This window comes from Dreissena polymorpha, chromosome 9 (assembly GCF_020536995.1).
Source record: "Dreissena polymorpha isolate Duluth1 chromosome 9, UMN_Dpol_1.0, whole genome shotgun sequence".
In the NCBI taxonomy this organism is placed as follows: domain Eukaryota; kingdom Metazoa; phylum Mollusca; class Bivalvia; order Myida; family Dreissenidae; genus Dreissena; species Dreissena polymorpha.
In genome coordinates this window covers 5,779,282-5,801,021 of record NC_068363.1, presented here as the reverse complement: position 1 = coordinate 5,801,021, position 21,740 = coordinate 5,779,282, and the positions used below count along the sequence as shown (strand labels likewise).

The window sequence follows — 21,740 nt, the reverse complement described above, 5'->3', positions numbered from 1 at the left end:
TTATTCATTTTTGTCAAATATGATATTAAAGGAGTTAAAACATGACGAACAACGATTCGGATGTCATTAGCTGTCATTATATTTTGTATTTGATTTTCTAGGATGTGCACAATTTTTGCGGAATACTGAGAACACATCTTTGTAAAATGTTTAAAAACCACCACTTGATCACATGCCAATCTGGTCTAAATTAAATATAAGACATAAACAAAAAGAACAATTGCTTTTTAAATTAGTACATAGATCAATAAAGGATCTTTAATTAAACTTGAGAAATTGTAAAGATCCTTGTATCTGTTTTGGACTTGACCGACTTTTGGTCGGACCGACTCGACCTACGGACGTACAGTAGTGTGTAACCATACAAGCGTCTAATAGATTCAGATGATTCTCATGTAAACATGGCGAAAACTTGTGAACAAATTTGGGAAGAATTTAAACAAAATCTCGGACTTGTCATAAACGAAATCGACGGTATTAACGACCCAATATCCTAGATTAATGTCTTAAACGTTGTAAAATTTAAATCCAATAACGCCTGTGCTGAGTTAGACTGGAGCCATTAGAGGGGGGCACTAGCACCCCATCCCCTTTTTAAATCCCGGACGTTTCCCCTCAAGACGTTTCCTTCCCAGATGTTCCCCCCAGACGTTTCCTCCCCAGACATACCCCCAATTTTAGCTTTAGTGCTGACGCCCCCCCCCCATTTATCTACATCTACATGGTTTCATCAAACTGTCATCAAATCAAGAATATAAAATAAAGCTACAATAGTAAAGGTAGAAAAAAGTATGGTAAAAAGTAAGAAAGTGTAGTAGAGGCCCCAGTTACTTTTCACATCCATCAGGTCAAGACCAATTTAGCTTCTGTGACGGTACCAGGGCACAAGGACTCGCCAACATAGCTCAAGTCCGTCATTTGAATGCTTAATTCGTAAAAAGGAGGATGACCCCTTAGAAGGTTAGGCTGGATAGCCCACTCTTGAAGAATGCCAGAGAGGGGGCCTCAGCAACGAATGCTGGTAGATTGTTCCAAAGTTGTATACTGCCTGGGAAAAAGCTTTACTTGAGGGTATCAGATGTAGGAGTGACTGGTATGAAGCCTGATCCGTGCGGGTGTCTAGGTATCTTTTTTCGTGGTGTCAGGTACTTGTTGGCATCAATGTCAACCAGCTTGTTTACTATGCAGTAGAGCATTGTCAGTTGATGTTTTGTGCGATGTGATTCGAGTGTTTCTAAGTTGAGCTCTTCCAGCATACTATCAACACTGCTTGTATTATGGAATCTGTTGGTAATAATGCAGGGCTCGAAATTAACACTCGCACACTCGCAAAATGCGAGTGAAAAATACCGATTGCGAGTTAAGTTTTAAGCCACTCGTATTTTTTGGCGAGTAAAGAAATAGTGAAAAAATAGTAATATTGCTTAATGCGTTCGACGTCATGAACGCTAAACCGTATGTCAATTTATAGAACGTCCGAATACCCGTATGCTTAAGCGCGCACCTTGTATGTAGACTGGTATACTATAGTACAGATACACAGATGGTATTGGACTATTGGTACATAGAACGTGAAACATTCGATTATTCACACGTGTTCATTGAACTTGAACAGCCATGGCGTTGAAGCGAAAAATAACTTGTTTCTTTTTGCCCACAGACGGAAATAACAATATAAGTAATGAGATAAAGAAAAGTTAACCGTTGAGTAAAAAAACCCAGAAATTAAATCCTTCTACGAAAACATTAAAAAAGTGGGAAAAAGAACTTAATAAATAACAAATATTTGCAAGAATGTTTTTGATTTTGCGAGTTAGTATTAAAGCTGCTCGCAATGTTTTGCAAGTAGAAAAAAAAGTTAAATTCGAGCCCTGTAATGCGCGCTGCACGATGTTGTACCATCTCGACCTGATACTTGTGAAATCCATAGTGTGGACTGCATACTGTGCAGCAGTACTCTACGTTGGATCGAACTAATGCGATGAAAGCATTTGTCTTGGTTTGTTGAGAGGTTTTTCGGAGATTCCGCTTCAGGAAATTTAGCATGTTATTTGCTTTCTTGGTAACTCCGCCATAGTGATGCCTCTGACAATTCTGAGTCAAGATCCAAACCTAGATTTTTAGTTGTTTTGTCGATGGATAGTTTGATGCCTTTCAGTATATATTCACACTGTATAAGGTTGAATGTAGCCTTTGTTACTGGAAGAACACTGCACTTCTGTGGGTGGAAGTCCATACCCCAGGTGGCTTCCCATCTGGCTAGTGCGTCCAGGTCGGCTTGGAGAAGGTCAGTTTTGATCTGGCGGTATAGAATGCAGTCATCGGCGCAGAGATGAACTCTTGACAGCAGTCCCTCATGTAGGTCATTGATGAACTTTAGGAACAATAGAGGTCCTAACACCAAACTCTGAGGGACTCCACTGACTACTGGGACCTCTTCTGAATGTTGCCCGTTGACCACATCTCTTTGCGTTCTGTCGTGTAAGAAGGATGATATCCAGTTTAAGGTGTTTCCTCTGATTCCATAATGGTTTACTTTCTTGAGTTGATGCTGGTGTGGCACGCAGTCAAACGCCTTGCTAAAGTCAAGTATGAACAAGTCTGTTTGAATCCGCTTGTCAAGTGACTCTGCAAGCTCATGGGTGAGGGTTAGTCTTATAGAAGTTGCGTCTCTCAACTTCTCCTTGCACGGAAACCATACTGGCAGTCGTGTAGGATTGCATGCTTGTCTAGATGCTTGAGTGTCTGGCTGACGATAACGTGCTCAAGCAACTTACAACATAAGCTGGTCAAGGACACCCGACGGTAATTGGCAGTATCTTGCCTAGCTCCTTTCTTGAAGATGGCAGTGATGTTGGCTTGTCTCCAGTCCTGTGGTACCCTTCCTCATACATGCCATAATTTTTGAGGTCCAAAGCGGGACATTCCATAAAAAATTGTCGGGACATTTGACCAAAAAGCAGGACACCTAAAACGATCTATCATTCCACCTTTACTATTGTCAGTAAATAGTACTAACAAAAACTCTTGATACTTTTATTCAAAACATAAAACATCTGATATGACATGAAATCTAAAACATAACAATAACAGTTTTATTAAATAAGACAATAGCAAACAACGAAATAAAATTCATCGTTTTAAGAGTATAAAATCTAGAACATTACGACAACAATACTCATTATATTAATTTCAATGGCAAACATTAACGCAGGGGAGGTTATCCAGTTGACTGAAAGTACGGGTTACAGTACACTATCTACCGAACCACTTTTACTGTTTGTTGCGATGTTTTTTTAAGCATGTATCCATGCGCAGTTTGTTACTTGTCAATTGTCGCGGCTCAATTGGAGTAGGGTCAAACTGTCATGCATAGCACCTCGTTGTTTTTATTACAATTACACCCAATTACACTAAACAGGATGGGTATCACTTATTGGACTGTTTGTTGCGATTTTGGTATATTGCACATTCGGATTATCCCGCTATATTGGAACTAAACATTGAATGTAAAAGACTCATTAATGACGTAGAGTTAATTTTACGAAACAATTGTTTTGTAAACCGTTTCAAACAAATACAAAAATAAACACATTTTCAACATTTATTTCATTATAATCGATAGCAATAAGCGACCACTATTTTAAAGACCACCATGGTGTGAATGCCTGATGAAATCAATAATTAGCCGATAAATCGCTGATAAGGTGTCATAAACAACACTGGTACACACGATAAGTAGAATCGGATTGTTAATTGGGGGCAATAAAGGGATTAGCGGTGGTAAGTGTTAGCGAAACAGAGCTTGAATAGCGAATTTTATTGGGAACCTATAGACCTTACATCGTTTTTTACGAATGTCGGGACAAATCGTCTCACGGCGGGACGGCGGGACAAAGGGTCCAAAAGCGGGACTGTCCCGCCGAGATCGGGACGTATGGCATGTATGCCCTTCCTACGCTGATGGAGGGTAGAAAAATCAGGGTTAAGATCGGGGCTAAGTCTTCAGCAAAGTCCTTCAGTATCCTAGCTGATATATTGTCAGGACCTGAAGCTTTCCTGGGGTTAAGGTTCTTGAGAAGCTTCAAGATGCTTTCCTCCTGGATATCGATCTTATCCATGTCTGGGTAGGGGGTACCTGCAGGGTTTGGGATCTGGCCTACTGTTTCGTTGGTGAAGACCTATTTGTATTGACGGTTCAGGATGTTTGCCTTATCATGTGCAGCATCAAAGAGCCTCCCGTTATCCTTCAATGGTGAGATGCCTATGTTGTCCTTCCTTAGGGATTTGATAAAACTCCAGAATCTCTTCTGTTTTGAAGGTTTGGTGCTGTCTGGATCATCTACTTCTATCAAGTTGTTAACATATTTCTGTTATATTTATCTCTCTAAATTCTGGGTGCCCTTTTACAAAGTCTATACCTACTGATATCTTTCTCTTTTCCTGTTTTCTTCATCTTTGTGTGCAGTTTCGCCTTCTTCCTCATAGAGGCTCTCACTTCACGGTCTATCCAGGGTTTTTGCTTATAGCTGTCTTTAAGCACTTTAGCAGGAATGAATTTATTCATCAAAGCTGTTAATTTATTCTTGAATTTAGTCCATAAAAACATTTCGACTGATTCTCTGGGAGATCTAGGCAAGTCTTCATTTAGCCTTAGCTCCGTTCTGAGGCCGTCATAACCAGCCTTCTTGTATACAAAGACTGTCCTCTTTGTTGGAGGAAGTTTGTGGGGCCGCAGACTCGCTTCCACGTAGACTTCGTCATGGTCGGATATTCCAGGAATGACTTTGGTTGTGTTAATCAGGGAGCTGTTATTTGTGAAGGAAAGGTCAAGTATGTTTGATGACAAGACTGATAAATTGATAATTGTTTGGTTGAGGTATAATCTTTATTTATTATCAAAATGATTATTTTGTTTTTGAAATCTTTGATTAACTTTATCTATGAAGCAGCCTGTTGTTTTTTTATGCCCCCGGATGGAAAGATCGGGGATATAATGTTTTTGGCCTATCTGTCTGTCATTGATTGTGTGTGTCCAAAAACTTTAACCGTAATGGTTAAAGTTTTGCGATAACTTTTGAAATATTGAACATAGCAACTTGATATTTGGCATGCATGTGTATCTCATGGAGCTGCACATTTTGAGTGGTGAAAGGTCAAGGTCATCCTTCAAGGCAGGGCTTGCACTAAGCGGCGTACGGCCGTATATTACGCCCGATAATTGTTTCCATACGCCGATAACAAAACCCCATGACGTCCACTGTACTTCCTTAAAATTGGTCATACGCCGAAAATAGCAACCCGTGACGTAAGCTGTCGATTAAAATAACACTTCAATCAACACTGCTTTCTGCCGACTCAATGTGTTTTGCACACGTCTCGATCAGTCTAAACTCCGCCTCCTTATATTTGCCACCGCCCGCAGGTGATTACCGGTAGCAAGTTTATTGTGTGTTGTTTATCTAACGGTTACACAATTTACCCCCCCCCCCCCCCGCGCGGATCGCAAATTGACCGTTACAAAGCAGTCGCTTAATATTGGTTGCTTTAACAACACACTCGTGCCTCTTTGCGCGTGCCGTATGTTGTCTAATGATTAGGCGATAACTGCTGGTTTTCGGCAGACGGCACGGTAAAAGAAAGACGGCAAAAATAATTAAAGAAAAACAAAACTGATCAAAGTTTAATTAATTACATAGATTCACTACCGTATTAGGTCCCGCGAGTTTTCTCAGTTTGTTAATCCACCGATAATTACGAGTAATAACCATCTTACATAAACTGGAATCACAGTTCATTTTCTATACTAACAAGTCATTTTACTAGTCAGAAACATTCAGAAAACACATTCCTGGATTAGATTTAAATTATCCGAGTAGAATTAAATTGCAACGTCATGACCTTCGACATTGCAAATGGCTGACCTATTGCAACATTCAACCCGCGTTCAGTTCAAAGCTGGTGATTCAAATTACAAGTAATGTTGGTTCAATGGAGAAAACATTAAATGGATTTAACAAGCATTTGATAAGGTTTGTTAAACCAGATAACAACATGGAAAGTTTGGATTATTAAAGTTAAACTGGTAAGGCATTTATTAAGTGTACATATTTCGGACATGTATAGTATTCGGATAAACAGTAATTGATATTCTAGATGCTCCATCATGACCATTAAGATTGTGTTTTGTTGCAAATGCAGTCATAGGGATGAGGATAATAAAATGACAATAAATATGTGATGAAAAGGTGCAACATGTTTTGTCTTTTAAGTCGATATTGTTTGCACAAACTTATACCCTGATTTTCCAAACTTCTCCTTATTTTTAAAGCCTTGGGTAGTCTCCGCCTTGTTGTATGATATATCTAGTTACTTTCACAGAATTAAAGTGACCCAAAATGGATGGGAAGAGTTTGTGATCATTAACGCAGTTGACATTCCGTTAACATCAACATTAAAGATGTTTGGACTTCCAACATTTTTGAGTGGGACTTCCATAAGTAAAGGGCAGGAAGTCAGGACTTCCAAAATTTATTTCTTAGTGCAAGCCCTGCTTCAAGGTCAAAGGTAAAAAAAAAATCCAAAGCGGCGCAATAGGGGGCTTTGTGTTTCTGACAAACACATCTCTTGTTGCTTTAGAAATCATTTTTTGGTTTAACTGTTTAAGGAATGCATGTCAATCCATAGGGACCCGGCACAAAAGAAAATCATATATTATATATAATATATGTGTCAATCATAAGTAAGTGCATGTTGGTGTACTAGTGGAATTAATGGAATACATTTGTATTCTCAAAATGTTACTGAGTATCTTATACATGTTGCTCATTGGGAACACAATTACAACCAAGAATAATTTGTAATGAAGACACATTTTGAATACACAATTAACACCTTATTTCAGTTTGAGTAAACCTGGGCAGGGTTGTGGAGCTGTAGTTGTATGTTGTATTTAATCCAATTAAATAGGATCAATTGGTGAATTATTTCAGTTTGAGTAAACTTTGGCAGGGTTGTGGAACTGTAGTTATTTGTTGTTTTTAATCCAATTAGATAACTTCAAAGCTTAGTGCTTTTACTCATGTATCCATATTTTCCTACTTGCATATTATTTGTGTTAATTTTCTCTAATTAGATCCAAATAAGTTCAACTTGTAATTTGTTGGTACAATTAATTAATTAATTGATACTTTAATCACTCAGGACTCAACTTACATCAATTTTTTGTAGATCATTTATTATTAAGACACATAAAATGTACTCACTTTTAATACTAATCGATAAAGTTTTTTTGTGTTTTTTTCACATATCCCATTATTACAAATAACTACTTCTAAAATACATTTTCATATTATGTAGACAGTTCACTCCCAAAGTAGGAGTGAAACGTCTAGTGGGGAAACGTCTGGGGTGGAAACGTCTATGGGGGGGGGGGGAAACGACTGCCACCCCCTTTTTTGAACAGATGTACTATCGTTTTATTTAAAAAAATGACCCTCCACCCAATAGAATTTGAATTTCAAATAAATACCTTTAACTTGTTCTTGACATTTAGATGTGCTTTCTCAATTCAGTTTATTAGGCAAATTAAAAAAAACTTGACTTAATTAAGGTAAAGCCTCTGATTTATTTTACTAGCTCCTACATCTGACTTCAGTAAGATAAACCTGTAAGAAAATGTGAGCCTAGTGCAGGGCTCAAATATAAAACACTACCTCTAGAACACATGCACCTTACTATCATCTCAACAGTTGTGTCTGATTCTTACCATTATTAAACTGTTGTGTCTGATTTTTACCATAATTAAACTGTTGTGTCTGATTCTTACCATAATTAAACTGTTGTGTCTGATTCTTACCATAATCAAACTGTTGTGTCTGATTCTTACCATAATTAAACTGTTGTGTCTGATTCTTACCATAATTGAACTGTTGTGTCTGATTCTTACCATAATTAAACTGTTGTGTCTGATTATTACCATAATTGAACTGTTGTGTCTGATTCTTACCATAATTAAACTGTTGTGTCTGATTCTTACCATAATAAACTGTTGTGTCTGATTCTTACCATAATTAAAGTGTTGTGTCTGATTCTTATCATAATTAAAATGTTGTGTCTGATTCTTACCATAATTAAACTGTTGTGTCTGATTCTTACCATAATTGAACTGTTGTGTCTGATTCTTACCAATATTGAACTGTTGTGTCTGATTCTTACCATAATTAAACTGTTGTGTCTGATTCTAACCATAATTGAACTGTTGTGTCTGATTCTTACCATAATTAAAATGTTGTGTCTGATTCTTACCATAATTAAACTGTTGTGTCTGATTCTTACCATAATTAAACTGTTGTGTCTGATTCTTACCATGATTAAACTGTTGTGTCTGATTCTTTCCATAATTAAACTGTTGTGTCGGATTCTTACCATTATTAAACTGTTGTGTCTGATTCTTACCATAATTAAACTGTTGTGTCTGATTCTTACCATAATTAAACTGTTGTGTCTTATTCTTACCATAATTAAACTGTTGTGTCTGATTCTTACCATAATCATTAAAACAATTGAGTTCAATGCATGCATGACTTATTGTGTCTTGTTCTGAGAAAACTGGGCTTAATTCATGTGCGTAAAGTGTCGTCCCAGATTAGCCTGTGCAGTTTGCACAGGCTGATCTGGGACGATACTTTCTGCCTTTATGGTATTTTTAGTTTCAAGGAAGTCCCTCCTTACCAAAAATCAAGTTTAGGCGGAAAGTGTCATCCCTGATAAGCCTATGCGGACTGCACAGGCTAATCTGGTACGAAACTTTATGCACATGCATTATGCCCAGCTTTCACAGAACAAGACACAATTATGGTTACATTTTCTTATCCCCACTTTTCAAATTGGAGCGTGGGGATTATGTGGTTATCTCTGTCCGCCTGTGCGTCGGTCAGTCCTGGCCACTATCTCCTCCTACACTATTAGCACTAGAACCTTGAAACTTAAACACATGGTAGCTATGATCATATGTGCGACAGTGCACTATTTGGAATTTTGATCTGAACCCTAGGTCAAAAGCTGCTGTGTGGGGATACGAGTCGGCCTCTGCCGCGCCATTTCTAGTTTTGTTACTGTGTATTTTGTATAAAAATTGAGTCTGTCTTGATGCAATTGAATATGTTGCTGTATTATGCATCTGATTTATATAGTGTATTCTCTTTCAGAGTTTGAAGGCAAACATGAAGCTGCTTCAAGTTTTACCTTGGAAGGATTCTGGCAACAACTGGGTATTTACTTTAAAACATAAAAAAAATTGCTTACTTTTTAGCTCACCTGAGCACAATGTGCTCATGGTGAGCTTTTGTGATCGCCTTTTGTCCGTAGTGCGTCGTCCATTGTCCGACTCTCTAGAGGCCACATTTTTTGTCCAATCTTCATGAAATTTTGTCAGAAGATTCGTCTGAATGATATCTTGGGTGAGTGTGAAAATGGTTACGTTTGCTTGAAAAACATGGCTGTCAAGGGGCGGGGCATTTTTCCTTATATGGCTATAGTAAAATCTTGTTAACACTCTAGAGACCACATTTATTGCCCAATCTTCATGAAACTTGGTCAGAAGATTTATCCCAATAATATCTTGGACGAGTTCGAAAATGATGCCGGTTGGTTGAAAAACATGGCCGCCAGGGGGCAAAGCATTTTTCCTAATATGGCTATAGTAAAACCTTGTTAACACTCTAGAGGCCACATTTATTTTCCGATCTTCATGAAACTTGATCAGAAGATTTGTCCCAATGATATCTTGGATGAGTTCATAAATGGTAACCTTTGCTTGAAAACCATGGCTGCCAAGGGGCTGGGCATTTTTAGCGAGGCTGTTTTCGGAGAAAACCCGAGCTATTGTCATAGCCAGCTCGTCTGACGTCCGCCGTAGGCGTCGTGCTAAAACCTTAACATTGGCTCTAAAATCAAAGTGCTTCCACCTACAACTTTGAAACTTCATATGTAGATGCACATTGATGAGTTATACATGCCACACCAATTTTTGGGTCACTAGGTCAAAGGTCAAGGTCACTGTGACCTCTAATATCAAACTTTAACATAGGCTCTAAAATCAAAGTGCTTCTACCTACAACTTTGAAACTTCATATGTAGTTGCACCTTGATGAGTTCTACATGCTTGACCATGTTTGGGTCATTGGGTCAAAGGTCAAGGTCACTGTGACCTAAAAAAAAGTAAATAAATTTCTGAAAAGCTTTCGCAGTCGAGCTTGGCACCCGTTATGTGGTGCTCTTGTTCCTTGTATGGTTATATATGGCTGTAGTAAAATCTTGTTAACACTCTAGAGGCCACATTTATTGTCAGATATTCATGAAACTTGGTCAGAACATTTATCCCAATAATATATTGTACAAGTTTGAAAATGATGCCGGTTAGTTGAAAAACATTGCTGCCAGGGGGCGGGGCATTTTTCCTTATATTGCTATAGTAAAACCTTGTTAACACTCTAGAGGCCACATTTATTTTTTGATCTTTATGAAACTTGCTGAGATGATTTTTCCCAATGATATCTTGGATGAGTTTGAAAATGGTAACCTTTGCTTGAAAAACATGGCTGCCAAGGGGCGGGGCATTTTTCCTTATATGGCTATTGTAAAATTTTGTTAACACTCTAGAGGCCACATTTATTGTCCGATCTTCATGAAACTTGTTCAGAACATTTACCCCAATGATATCTTGGACGAGTTCGAAAATGATGCCGGTTGGTTGAAAAACATGGCTGCCAGGGGGCGGGGCATTTTTCCTTATATGTCTATAGTAAAACCTTGTTAACACTCTAGAGGCCACATTTATTTTCCAATTTCATGAAACTTGGTCAGAAGATTTGTCCCAATGATATCTTGGATGAGTTCGAAAATGGTTTTGGATTCTTTAAAGACATGGCCACGAGGGGGCAGGGCATTTTTCCTTATATGGCTATATATGGCTTTTTTGAACCCTTGTTAACACTCTAGAGGCCACATTTATTGTCCAATCTTCATGAAATATGGTCAGAAGATTTGCCTTAATGATATCTTAGATGAGTTGGAAAATGGTAACGTTTGCTTGAAAAACATGGCTGCCAAGGGGGGGGGGGGCATTTTCCTCATATGGCTATATAATATATATATGGCTATAGTAAAATCTTTTTAACACTCTAGAGACCACATTTATAGACCGATCTTCATTAAACTCAGTCAGAAGATTCATCCCAATGATATCTTAAACGAGTTCAAAAATGATGCCGGTTGGTTGAAAAACATGGTTGCCTGGGGGCGGGGCATTGTTCCTAATATGGCTATAGTAAATCCTTGTAAACACTCTAGAGGTCACATTTATTTTCTGATCATCATGAAAGTTGGTCAGAAGATTTGTCCCAATGATATCTTGGATGAGTTCGAAAATGATTTTGGTTGCTTTAAAAACATGACCACCATGAGCAGGGCATTTTTCCTTATATGGCTATATATGGCTAAAGTAAAACCTTGTTAACACTCTAGAGGCCACATTTATTGACCAATCTTCATGAAACTTGGTCAGAAGATTTGTCCCAATAATATCTTGTTATTTCAGGTGAGCGACATTGGGCCTTTTAGGCCCTCTTGTTTAATTGACTTATTATTCGTTTAAATACACAAGTGTGTGCTTTGTTCAATATTTATATTTGTTTATAACAACATGGTTACACCATCATGATATACTGCTTGAAATCCCCATGAAGTAAACAAAATTTATTTATTATACATGTCATATGGCTTTAATAATAATGCATAGCAAATTAAACTTTCTTTGATGATATTCTCTGAGGATGGAGCATACTATTATGAATCTCTTGCATGTACACCTTCATAGCATATGAATATTATTAAGAATAACTATGATAATGGTTACTTCTATGATCACCTTTATGAGTGATATAGTTTTATGTAACATAATTAATTAATATACACTTGGAGACTTTTTTAACGCATCACTTAATCATATCAATATAGCTCCCTTATTTTTGAACGGCTTGTGTTGAAATTTGGACCAAGAATAATTCTACACATATCTGATAATTCCTGAAAATTTAATTAAAATTAAAAAACAACAAAATATAAAACATAAGAAATTAAAAACATCACTTCAAAAGTCAAATTCGCAAACTCGTACAACGTAAAATAATAACAATGTGAAATGACAAACGCATAAGCTTACACGTCTTAATAACTGACTGGCTTGCAACATGCCGATTGAGCCGTTTCGCTCCTGAATATTCATACGAGCCATGTTGTTGTTCTTTAATTAATGTTATGTTTTTTGTGTAAAACTTACCTAGAATTATGAAATTGAAATTAAATTGGAATAACATGTATATTGCCTGTAACTACACTTGGTCATTTTTCTAATGATACACTTTTAAAACTTACATATCTCAGTAATGAGTAAATATTTTTATTTAAAATTGCACATGAGATCATTTGACTACAATATGTGCAAGCTAACGATAAAATCATTCATCCCTAATGATCGGACGCTTTAGATAGTAGGAAAGGTAGCCTGTAAAATGCAAAGTGCGCGATTGCGCTCCTGAATATTCATACAAGCTATATTGTTTTGTAAATTAATTTGATTTTTTCCTTGTGTAAAAGCCCACCTAAATAATTAAATTGAAATAAAACTAGAATTAAATTGCGTTTCAAAATTTCCACGTGCAAAAATATGGAACCACACCTACCCCACGTGCTAAAGCGTCCAATCGTCACGAATGAATGATTTTATCGTGAGCTTACATATAATGTAGTCAATGGTCTTATGTAAAATTTAAAATCAATATCTTTACTCATAACTGAAATATTCAAGTTTGAAAAGTGATGTGTTAGAAAAGTCCCTAAGTGTACATTTTTCACAACAGATTCAGTTAACAAGGCGGTATCTCATGAAGCCACAAAGCTCAGCCTGGCATACTCCCATTCCCCTCCACCCAGCCCTGAAGAGTGTCAAAGCCTCCTTGCTTCTGTGGAGAAAACAATGCTTGACTTGGTGCATCTGTACTGCAGTCTTCCAAAATCATGTGGTATGGCAACATTTTGTCTTGACTAAGAGCAGTATTTTTAGAAAAACATTGAAAAAATGGCCGAATATGGTTGTATGGTTTATGCTTTGATAGGCAGCGATAGTGGTTGTATAGGTTTCATAGGACAACTTGCCTTTGACTGAACCAGGTTTGGGTCAATAAATTTGAAAGTCGATAAAACATTGTTATAATCAACATCTGACAATGGTACCCTGGATTGGCATTGAAAGTATCTACCTGTGACGTCAATGAATGTATATCTGTGCTATTAAACGGTAGCTAGTTAGAGGGATGCATTTCTGAACAGTATTTTTGTTTATTTTATTTTAGTAATACACCTACTTTTTTAGCTCATCTATTTTGAAAAAAAATTATGAGCTATTGTCATCACCTTGGCGTCGGCATCCGGTTAAATTTTGCGTTTAGGTACACTTTTCTCATTAAGTATCAATGCTATTGCATTCAAACTTGGTTCACTTACTAACTATCATGAGGGGACTGGGTAGGCAAAGTTAGATAATTCTGGCTTGCATTTTGACAGAATTATGTGCCCTTTTTATACTTAGAAAATTGAAAATTTTGGTTAAGTTTTGTGTTTCGGTCCATTTTATTCCTTAAGTATCAAAGCTATTGCTTTCATACTTGCAACACTTACTAACTATCATAAGGGTACTGTGCAGGCAAAGTTATGTAACTCTGACTGGCATTTTGACAGAATTATGTGCCCTTTTTATACTTAGAAAATTGAAAATTTGGTTAAGTTTTGTGTTTAGGTCTACTTTTTTCGTAAAGTATCAAAGCCATTGCTTTCATACTTGCAACACTTACTAACTATCATAAGGAGACTGTGCAGGCAAAGTTATGTAACTCTGACTGGCATTTTGATGGAATTATGTGCCCTTTTATACTTAGAAAATTGAAAATTTGGTTAAGTTTTGTGTTTAGGTCCACTTTTTTCCTAAAGTATCAAAGCCATTGCTTTCATACTTGCAACACTTACTAACTATAGTAAGGGGACTGTGCAGGCAAAGTTATGTAACTCTGACTGGCATTTTGACAGAATTATGTGCCCTTTTTATACTTAGAAAATTGAAAATTTGGTTAAGTTTTGTGTTTAGGTCCACTTTATTCCTTTAGTATCAAACTTTGAAAGCCATTGCTTTCATATTTGCAACACTTACAAACTATCGTTAGGGGACTGTGCAGGCAAAGTTATGTAACTCTGACTGGCATTTTGACGGAATTATGGGCCCTTTATACTTGAAAATTTGGTTAAGTTTTGTGTTTAGGTCCACTTTACCTCTAAAGTATCATAGATATTGCTTTCATACTTGGAACACTCGCAAACTATCATAAGGGGACAGTGAAGAACAAGTTGCATTACTCTGGTTGTCATTTTTACCAAATTGTGGCCCTTTTTTGACATAGTAACTTTGAATATATGGTTACTTTTTGTGTTTAGATTCACTTTACTTCTAAAGTATCAAGGCTATTGCTTTTAAACTTTAAATACTTTCATGCTATCATGAGGGTACTGTACCTGGCAAGTTGAATTTAACCTTGACCTTTGAATGACATTGACTCTCAAGGTCAAATTATTAAATTTTGCTAAAATTGAAAAAACTTCTTTATTTATGATTAAGTTCCATTGATACTTTGACAAAACAACTCTTACCTGACATACCACAATTGACTCCGTCCAAACCCCCCCCCCCCCCCTCAATCCCCCCCATTTTTTATTTTTTTAATTAAAGATCATCTTATAAATGACCACCACACCCTCACACTACCCCCCCCCCCCCACTCCCACCCAAAAGAATAATTTTTATGCCCCGAGAAGGGTGGCATATAGCATTTGAACTGACCGTCAGTATGTCAGTCAGTACGAAAAAAACTTTAAGATTTGCCATAACTTTTTAAGATAGCAACTTGATATTTGGCATGCATGTGTATCTTATGGAGCTGCACATTTTGAGTGGTGAAAGGTCAAGGTCAAGGTCATCCTTCAAGGTCAAATGTCAAATATATGGCGTCTGTCCATCCGAAAACTTTAACATTGGCCATAACTTTTTTAATATTGAAGATAGCAACTTGATATTTGGCATGCATGTGTATCTCATGGAGCTGAACATTTTGAGTGGTGAAAGGTGAAGGTGAAGGTCATCCTTCAAGGTCAAATATATGGCGTCTGTCCGTCCGAAAACTTTAACATTGGCCATCACTTTTTTAATATTGAAGATAGCAACTTGATATTTGGCATGCACTTGTATCTCATGAAGCTGCACATTTTGAGTGGTGGAAGATCATGGTCAAGGTCATCCTTCAAGGTAATTTTTTTTTATTCAAAGCGGCATTCTCATGAAGTTGCACATTTTGAGTGGTGGTAGTTCAAGGTCATCCTTCAAGGTCAAGGTCATCCTACAAAGTCAAAGGTCAAAAAACAAATAAAAAATTTCAAAGCGGCATTATCATGAAGCTGCACATTTTGAGTGGTGGAAGTTCAAGGTCAAGGTCATTCTTCAAGGTCAAGGTCATCCTTCAAGGTCAAAGGTCAAAAAAATAATCAAAATGGCGTTATCATGAAGCTGCACATTTTGAGTGGTGTAGGTTCAAGGTCAAGGTTAACCTTCAAGGTCAAGGTCATCCTTTAAGGTCAAAGGTCAAAAAAAATATTTTTAAAAATCAAAGCGGCGTTATCATGAAGCTGCACATTTTGAGTGGTGGAAGTTCAAGGTCAATGTCATCCTTTAAGGTCAAGGTCATACTTCAAGGTAAAAAAAAACCAAACAGCAGCGTTCTCATTAGGCTGCACATTTTGAGTGGTGGATGTTCAAGGTCATTCTTCAAGGTTAAGGTCATCCTTCAAGGTCATCCTTCAAGGTCAAAGGTAAAAAAAATAATAATTTCAAAGCGGTGTTATCATGAAGCTGCACATTTTGAGTGGTGTAACTTCAAAGTCATCCTTCAAGGTCAAAGGTCAAAAAAATAATATTATTATATATTATTATATTAAAAAAAAAAAAAATCACAGTGGCAAATTAGGGTGCATTGTGTTTCTGACAAACACATCTCTTGTTTTTTTCAAACATGGTTAAAAAACAAATATTTATTTTTATTATTTTATTTTTGAAATACTGTCCAACCATCCCACCCAAGAACCCCCCCCCCCCCCCCCCCATAAAAAAATGGCATTTTTTTGGCATTTTTGAAAGATAATGTAATAAATGACCACACCCCCACACTATACACCCCTCTCCACTCCACCCCTCCATCCTTTGTGATTGAAATTGAGATAGGTCCCTACACCTTTAAAAAGAAAAATAGATGAATGGTCTTCACCCGCAAGGCGGTGCTCTTGTTTTATTTTATTTTAGTTATACTTTGAAGTGTGACTTGCAATTATGATTTGTGATTTGCCAAAATGTTGAACTTTTATCAGGTTTTCTTTCTCAAACACAATGAAGTATTCTCACAACAATAACCCATGAATACATTTCATCAAAGATTGCTGATGTTATTTCTCTTGTTGGATATTGATCGCTTAAGTGAGTCTCGTTTAGATACATTGTCATCTTTGAGACCAGACTTATATTATGTACATGATGAATTCATTGTCTGATTTGTCTCCGTTTGTAGGTGTGACTCTCTGCAGGACAGTGAAGCAGTCTGTCAAGCAGCTGTCAGAACAGATGAAGACTCTGGCTGAGATGATATCTGGTCATTACACAGGGTAGGGACAAAATGGTGAAATAAACTAGAGTTGTAATAAGAAGATACCTAAATTATAAAACATTTTTTAAATGTATCTGCGGTTTTCGATAATAACTTCTGGTAATCAGTGCAATTAAACATCATGAACTACAGAAACAAATGTTAGTTAACCTTTTACCACTTAGATACACATTTTGACAGGGTTGTAGTCCCTTTGAAAATCAAATTAAATAAAAGACCTTTCTTATTATATATTCAAGTTTTAAATTCTTCAATTCAAACCAATAGATACTTATGAGCAACTCTATTTTGGTTTCATACAGGCTGCTTATAGCCATTTTTATTTTGCTTTTGAGTGGGAAATGGTTAAAAATCATCATGATCCACAGAGACACATGTTAGGTAACTAACCCTTTACCACTAAGAGTCATATTTTGACGCATTTGTAGTCCCTAAGAAAGTTAAATTTTAATAAATACCTTCCTTACTAAATACAAATTTTTAAGGCTTCATTTCCAACCCTTAGATACTGATTTGCAGCAAACAGCATAAAACCTGAACAGACTGCTGTTTGCACATAGCCATTTTCACTCTGCTTTTTAGTGGGAAAGGGTTGCCCGGTAACTATGCTGTTTGTCTCTAGGAGCCCGGAGCAGTTTCAGCAGACGGGGCTGGTGTGGCAGGAGAGTGCCCTATTTCAGGCACTGCCCCACGGTACAGTTATAACAATAATGATAGTTATAATAGTAATAATAATATTGCTGTAAAACTTCTTTAACTTGAGGTTGCACCTGGATGACAAAAGCTTGAGTTATTGATGAATATGAACTAAATTGTTAAATAATAAAGTAATTAATAATAGTGGGCACCCATATATGCTCCAGTTATTGATGCTTAAGTTACAGATGGTTATTATCCCCGGCCAAAAGTCCTATTGAGGCACAATAGCCCACTGCCGATTCTCCCCTACATCACATTCTTCCCTCTTCTACTGAACATTCTCCCCCTACATCAAATTCTTCTCCCTACTACTGAACATTCTACCCCTACTTCGCATTCTTCCCCCTACTACTGAACATTCTTCTTCTACATCAAATTCTTCTCCCTACTACTGAACATTCTCCCGTTACTTCACATCCCCCCTACTACTGAACATTTTCCTCTCATTTGTTCAGACAACAAGGCTGCAGTCCTGTCTGTGCTGGATGCCCATGTTCCCATGGTGGACGACGCACATAATGAACTCACCGAGGTCAGTCTTTATGCATGAGAGAAGGGATTTTTTTAATAAAACTATTTAAACAAAATTTAAAAATTTAAAACCCTGTACAACACTTTATTCTTTTATGGAATGTTTCATTTAAAGGAAATCTCTTGAACAGGTAAATTCACACTTACTAGGCAGTAAGTGGTATCACTGATTAGCTTTTACAAACTGCCTTAGTCTATTCTTGGATGACACTTTACGCACATGCTTTAAGCCCTGTTTTCACAGTTTGAGACTCGTATGTACTGAAATGTTGTCAGGCATTAAACTGTGACGAAGATGACGACGGTCTGGATGAGTTTCTTGGACTAGATCTCAACACGTCAAACAGCCAGTGGAACGAGGCCGACAAGAATGTGGCCCAGTACTGCCTTGGGCTGATCAAGTGCTCTAAGTCCCTGCTGAAGAAAGCACGGTCCTCCATTGGTGCTAATGGTGATCCAAGCACAGAGGCAGGCGTTGTGGAGTTGGACCACCTGGCTGAGCTGATAGAGAGACTGAGTCCGGCTGTGGATGAGCTTGCGTCTGGCGTGTACCCACCACTGCGTAGGGATGTCGTTGCAGCGAGGGTACACAACTCTTGAGCTTCTATTTGAGATTCAGTTTATAATCTTTTTATTTTAGCTCCATAGCATCAAAAGCTTAAGCTTTATTAAAATGCTCTTGAGTCTGTTTCCTGGGTAAAACCATTACTTGGTGTATTTGCTAAAGGACTCTACCACAGTTGTGATCAAACAAGTGACCTCTCATTCCTAATGCAGACACCATATCCGCAACAACACGGCTGAGTTTCTAGACAAGGAAATGGCGATAAAGCTTAAATTTAGTTTAACTTTCTTTAGGTTATGTAAATAAGTTAAACTGTTCCATTAAATATTACACGCTTGTATGACTCCTCAGTTTCACTAGATCAAGGTAATAACAATTTTCAAACTAGTAATCAGTATGCAAAGGATATAATTCTGAATATGGTAATTGATATGTCATCCAAAGTACTTTACTTGTATTTTGTTGTATTCCAGGCACAAGATGTTAAAAAGGCAAATGATGACGCTTTAATATTTTTGAAGTACGTATATATTATTTCTTAAAACGAAGCAGCTTGTTCATCATATTTTCCATTTAGTTGTAAAATCTGTGTTGTTTTTTAAACAGTTTTGGAATAACAAACTTGAAAAGTATAAGTTTAGGACTGGTAGTGGTTGAACATCACAAGCATCATCTGGCAAATGACTGAAGGAAGAATATAAGAATGCGTTATCTGGTGAAAAGTATTCACATGATTTTGTGACAATAGCACAACTTGGATAGGCATGGATAGACTTTCAAATCCCAAGTATAAATATGTCCACCATGGCTGGATTTTTTCATACATGAACCTTGCCAGAATTAAATTGTTCTGTTAAGAAAGTGTCACATTCAAGATCAAGGTTCCTAGACAAATGTCAAAGGTCAAAAGATAGTGTAGAGCATAGCAAGGATTTAAAGGGGCCTTTTCACGTTTTGGTAAATTGACAAAAATTGAAAAAAGTTGTTTCAGATTCGCAAATTTTCGTTGTAGTTATGATATTTGTGAGAAAACAGTTATACTGAACATTTACCATGCTCTAAAATAGCCATGATATGCATCTTTTGATGATTTAAAAACCCGAAAATTATAAAACGTTGCAACGCAAAACGAATTAATAATTTGGAGAGCTCTGTTGTTGTCATTATATTTTGCTAAACTATGAGGATTGCTTATATAAAGTGTAAAATACATCTGGCATTGTATTCAGAAGGATGGCCGAGTGGTCTAAGTGGTAGACTTTTTACTCTAGGGCTCCAGGGGGTCAGTGGTTCGAGCCTCGCTGAGGGTTACCTTTTTTTCTTTTTTAAATTTTATTCTTGATTTTTTACTGGAGCTTTTTTAATCCAATGTTTACATTTATCAATATAAAGCATTTAATGACAAACTTCAAAACATGCCAAAATCTGTGAAAAGGTCTCTTTAAAATAAGTTGACAGCAGTGGCAGGCATCCTAACTGAGGAGTAGTGCATGAAATTGCATGGTCAAAGGTCAACATAGCAACTCAAGACCAGCGGTGCAATATGTGAAGTCACTTCAGACTTTGTACAATCTTTATTTATATTAACAAAAATATTATTGATATTATTGTATTTGAAATATGAACATTCAGTGGAGACTTTTTCAGTTTTTATATACAAAACAACTTAATTAATTGTTGTATCTTTGTGACAATGTTGCTCTTGTTCTGTTTAAAGGAAGAGTCATGTGACAACGGAGGACGATCAGAAGTGGATTGAGTTTCTGAAGAGAGCAAACTCTCACAACATGAACAAACTGGAGTGCGCTCTCAGTGTCACATGATCAGTAATGGGAATATTATACTTGTGAAAGCTTTCAAAATAACAACTTCAAATACTGATCTGCCATCTGGAGCTTTTAATTTTTAAGAACCAGTGCTGATTGTTTGAAGTACCAAATTGACTTATAGCCACACATGATATGCTCACACTATTCACGGACCTGGACTGAATATTAAAATGATGGTTTTAGAACAATTGGGAGTTAGAGTGAGCAATATCAAGTCTAAGTTGCGAAAGTGTTTAATTTGTAACATTTATAAATTTTATCAAGACATTTAAATAAGTCCTTAGTAATAAAAACATTATTTGATGGGTACTAAGGCAAAGAACATCAAACCTATATAACTATGAATAATAGTTGTATTGCTACAACTTTAATATGACTAACAGTACCAGAGAGATTTGTATAAAACACACCCTCTTGCATTCAGCATATAGTGCTATTTTGAATGCGTTACACTTCCTTGATGATTGATTACAAAGAATGTTGATCATCTTTGGAAGTAGAAATTGTGTCCATTTTCATTTTTCCATATAAGAAAAATTGATGATTTAAATTGTCGAAGGTATTCTATATATTTGTGTTCATTTGATAAATCAAATATATGTCCTGCATGCTTTTTTGGAGATTAAATTTTCAGTTATATGTTTTTAGAAAATCTTTTTCAGTTATATGTTTTTTAGGAAATCTTAACATACATTACTCCTGTCCATACTCCAAGCTTATGGGTTTTATTTGTATGGCAACGGATTGTTATTGATAGTTTTTGTTGAATATAATAAAGACTGTAAACCTTTTATAGAAGTTTATTGTATGTTTACTACTAGGAGGAACCACTAAATAAACTTAACAAGCATTATTGTCCCCTACCGGTGAAACTCCACCATTTTCAGATTTTTTATATGTATTTGGCCATCTATCCATGTTTCAAGTTTCATGAAAAAATATGAAGAACTTTTAAAGTTATTTCAGGATCCAGAAAAGTGTGACAGACTGACTGGCAGACAGAGCGCAAACCATAAGTACTAAGTTATTTCTAATGCAATTTTTTAAAATTAAAACCTGTATTCTCACCATGAAGTGAATGTCCATGTTCATGACACTCTTCATGCCCAATTATCAACTCATTTCTAAGTTATGCTTCTTTGAACTGGGCCATTAGAATTGCTGGTAACACTCTTAAATTTAAGAGCAAACTTTTGAAACATTTTTACAGCTGTCAAATTAAATAAATTGCTATGAAGTGTAGTTATGCAATAAACCCTTTTTACCCTGCAAAGATACTCTCACTCTTTAGTTCTTTGTACC

At 36.6% G+C, this 21,740-nt stretch overlaps 1 protein-coding gene across 1 annotated transcript; it reads left to right on the top strand.

Moving 5' to 3' along the window:
• The first annotated feature begins 341 nt into the window (after positions 1-341).
• LOC127845647 (cyclin-D1-binding protein 1 homolog) lies at positions 342-21,228 on the top strand. The gene is made up of 9 exons (XM_052376678.1): positions 342-474; positions 9,210-9,272; positions 12,921-13,082; positions 16,719-16,812; positions 17,437-17,507; positions 17,969-18,045; positions 18,321-18,629; positions 19,083-19,129; positions 20,327-21,228. The coding sequence occupies exons 1-9, from the start codon at positions 402-404 to the stop codon at positions 20,430-20,432; spliced, it is 1,002 nt and encodes a 333-aa protein (XP_052232638.1). The 5' UTR covers positions 342-401; the 3' UTR covers positions 20,433-21,228.
• Positions 21,229-21,740: the final 512 nt, after the last annotated feature.

What these genes read in the sequence shown, in the direction of transcription:
- LOC127845647 (XM_052376678.1), top strand. Translation starts at nt 402, where the DNA reads ATGGCGAAAACTTGTGAACAAATTTGGGAAGAATTTAAACAAAATCTC. An exon ending in AGGATTCTGGCAACAACTGG is followed by an intron (nt 9,273 to 12,920) that starts GTATTTACTTTA and finishes TTTTCACAACAG; the next exon opens with ATTCAGTTAACAAGGCGGTA. An exon ending in CAGTCTTCCAAAATCATGTG is followed by an intron (nt 13,083 to 16,718) that starts GTATGGCAACAT and finishes CTCCGTTTGTAG; the next exon opens with GTGTGACTCTCTGCAGGACA.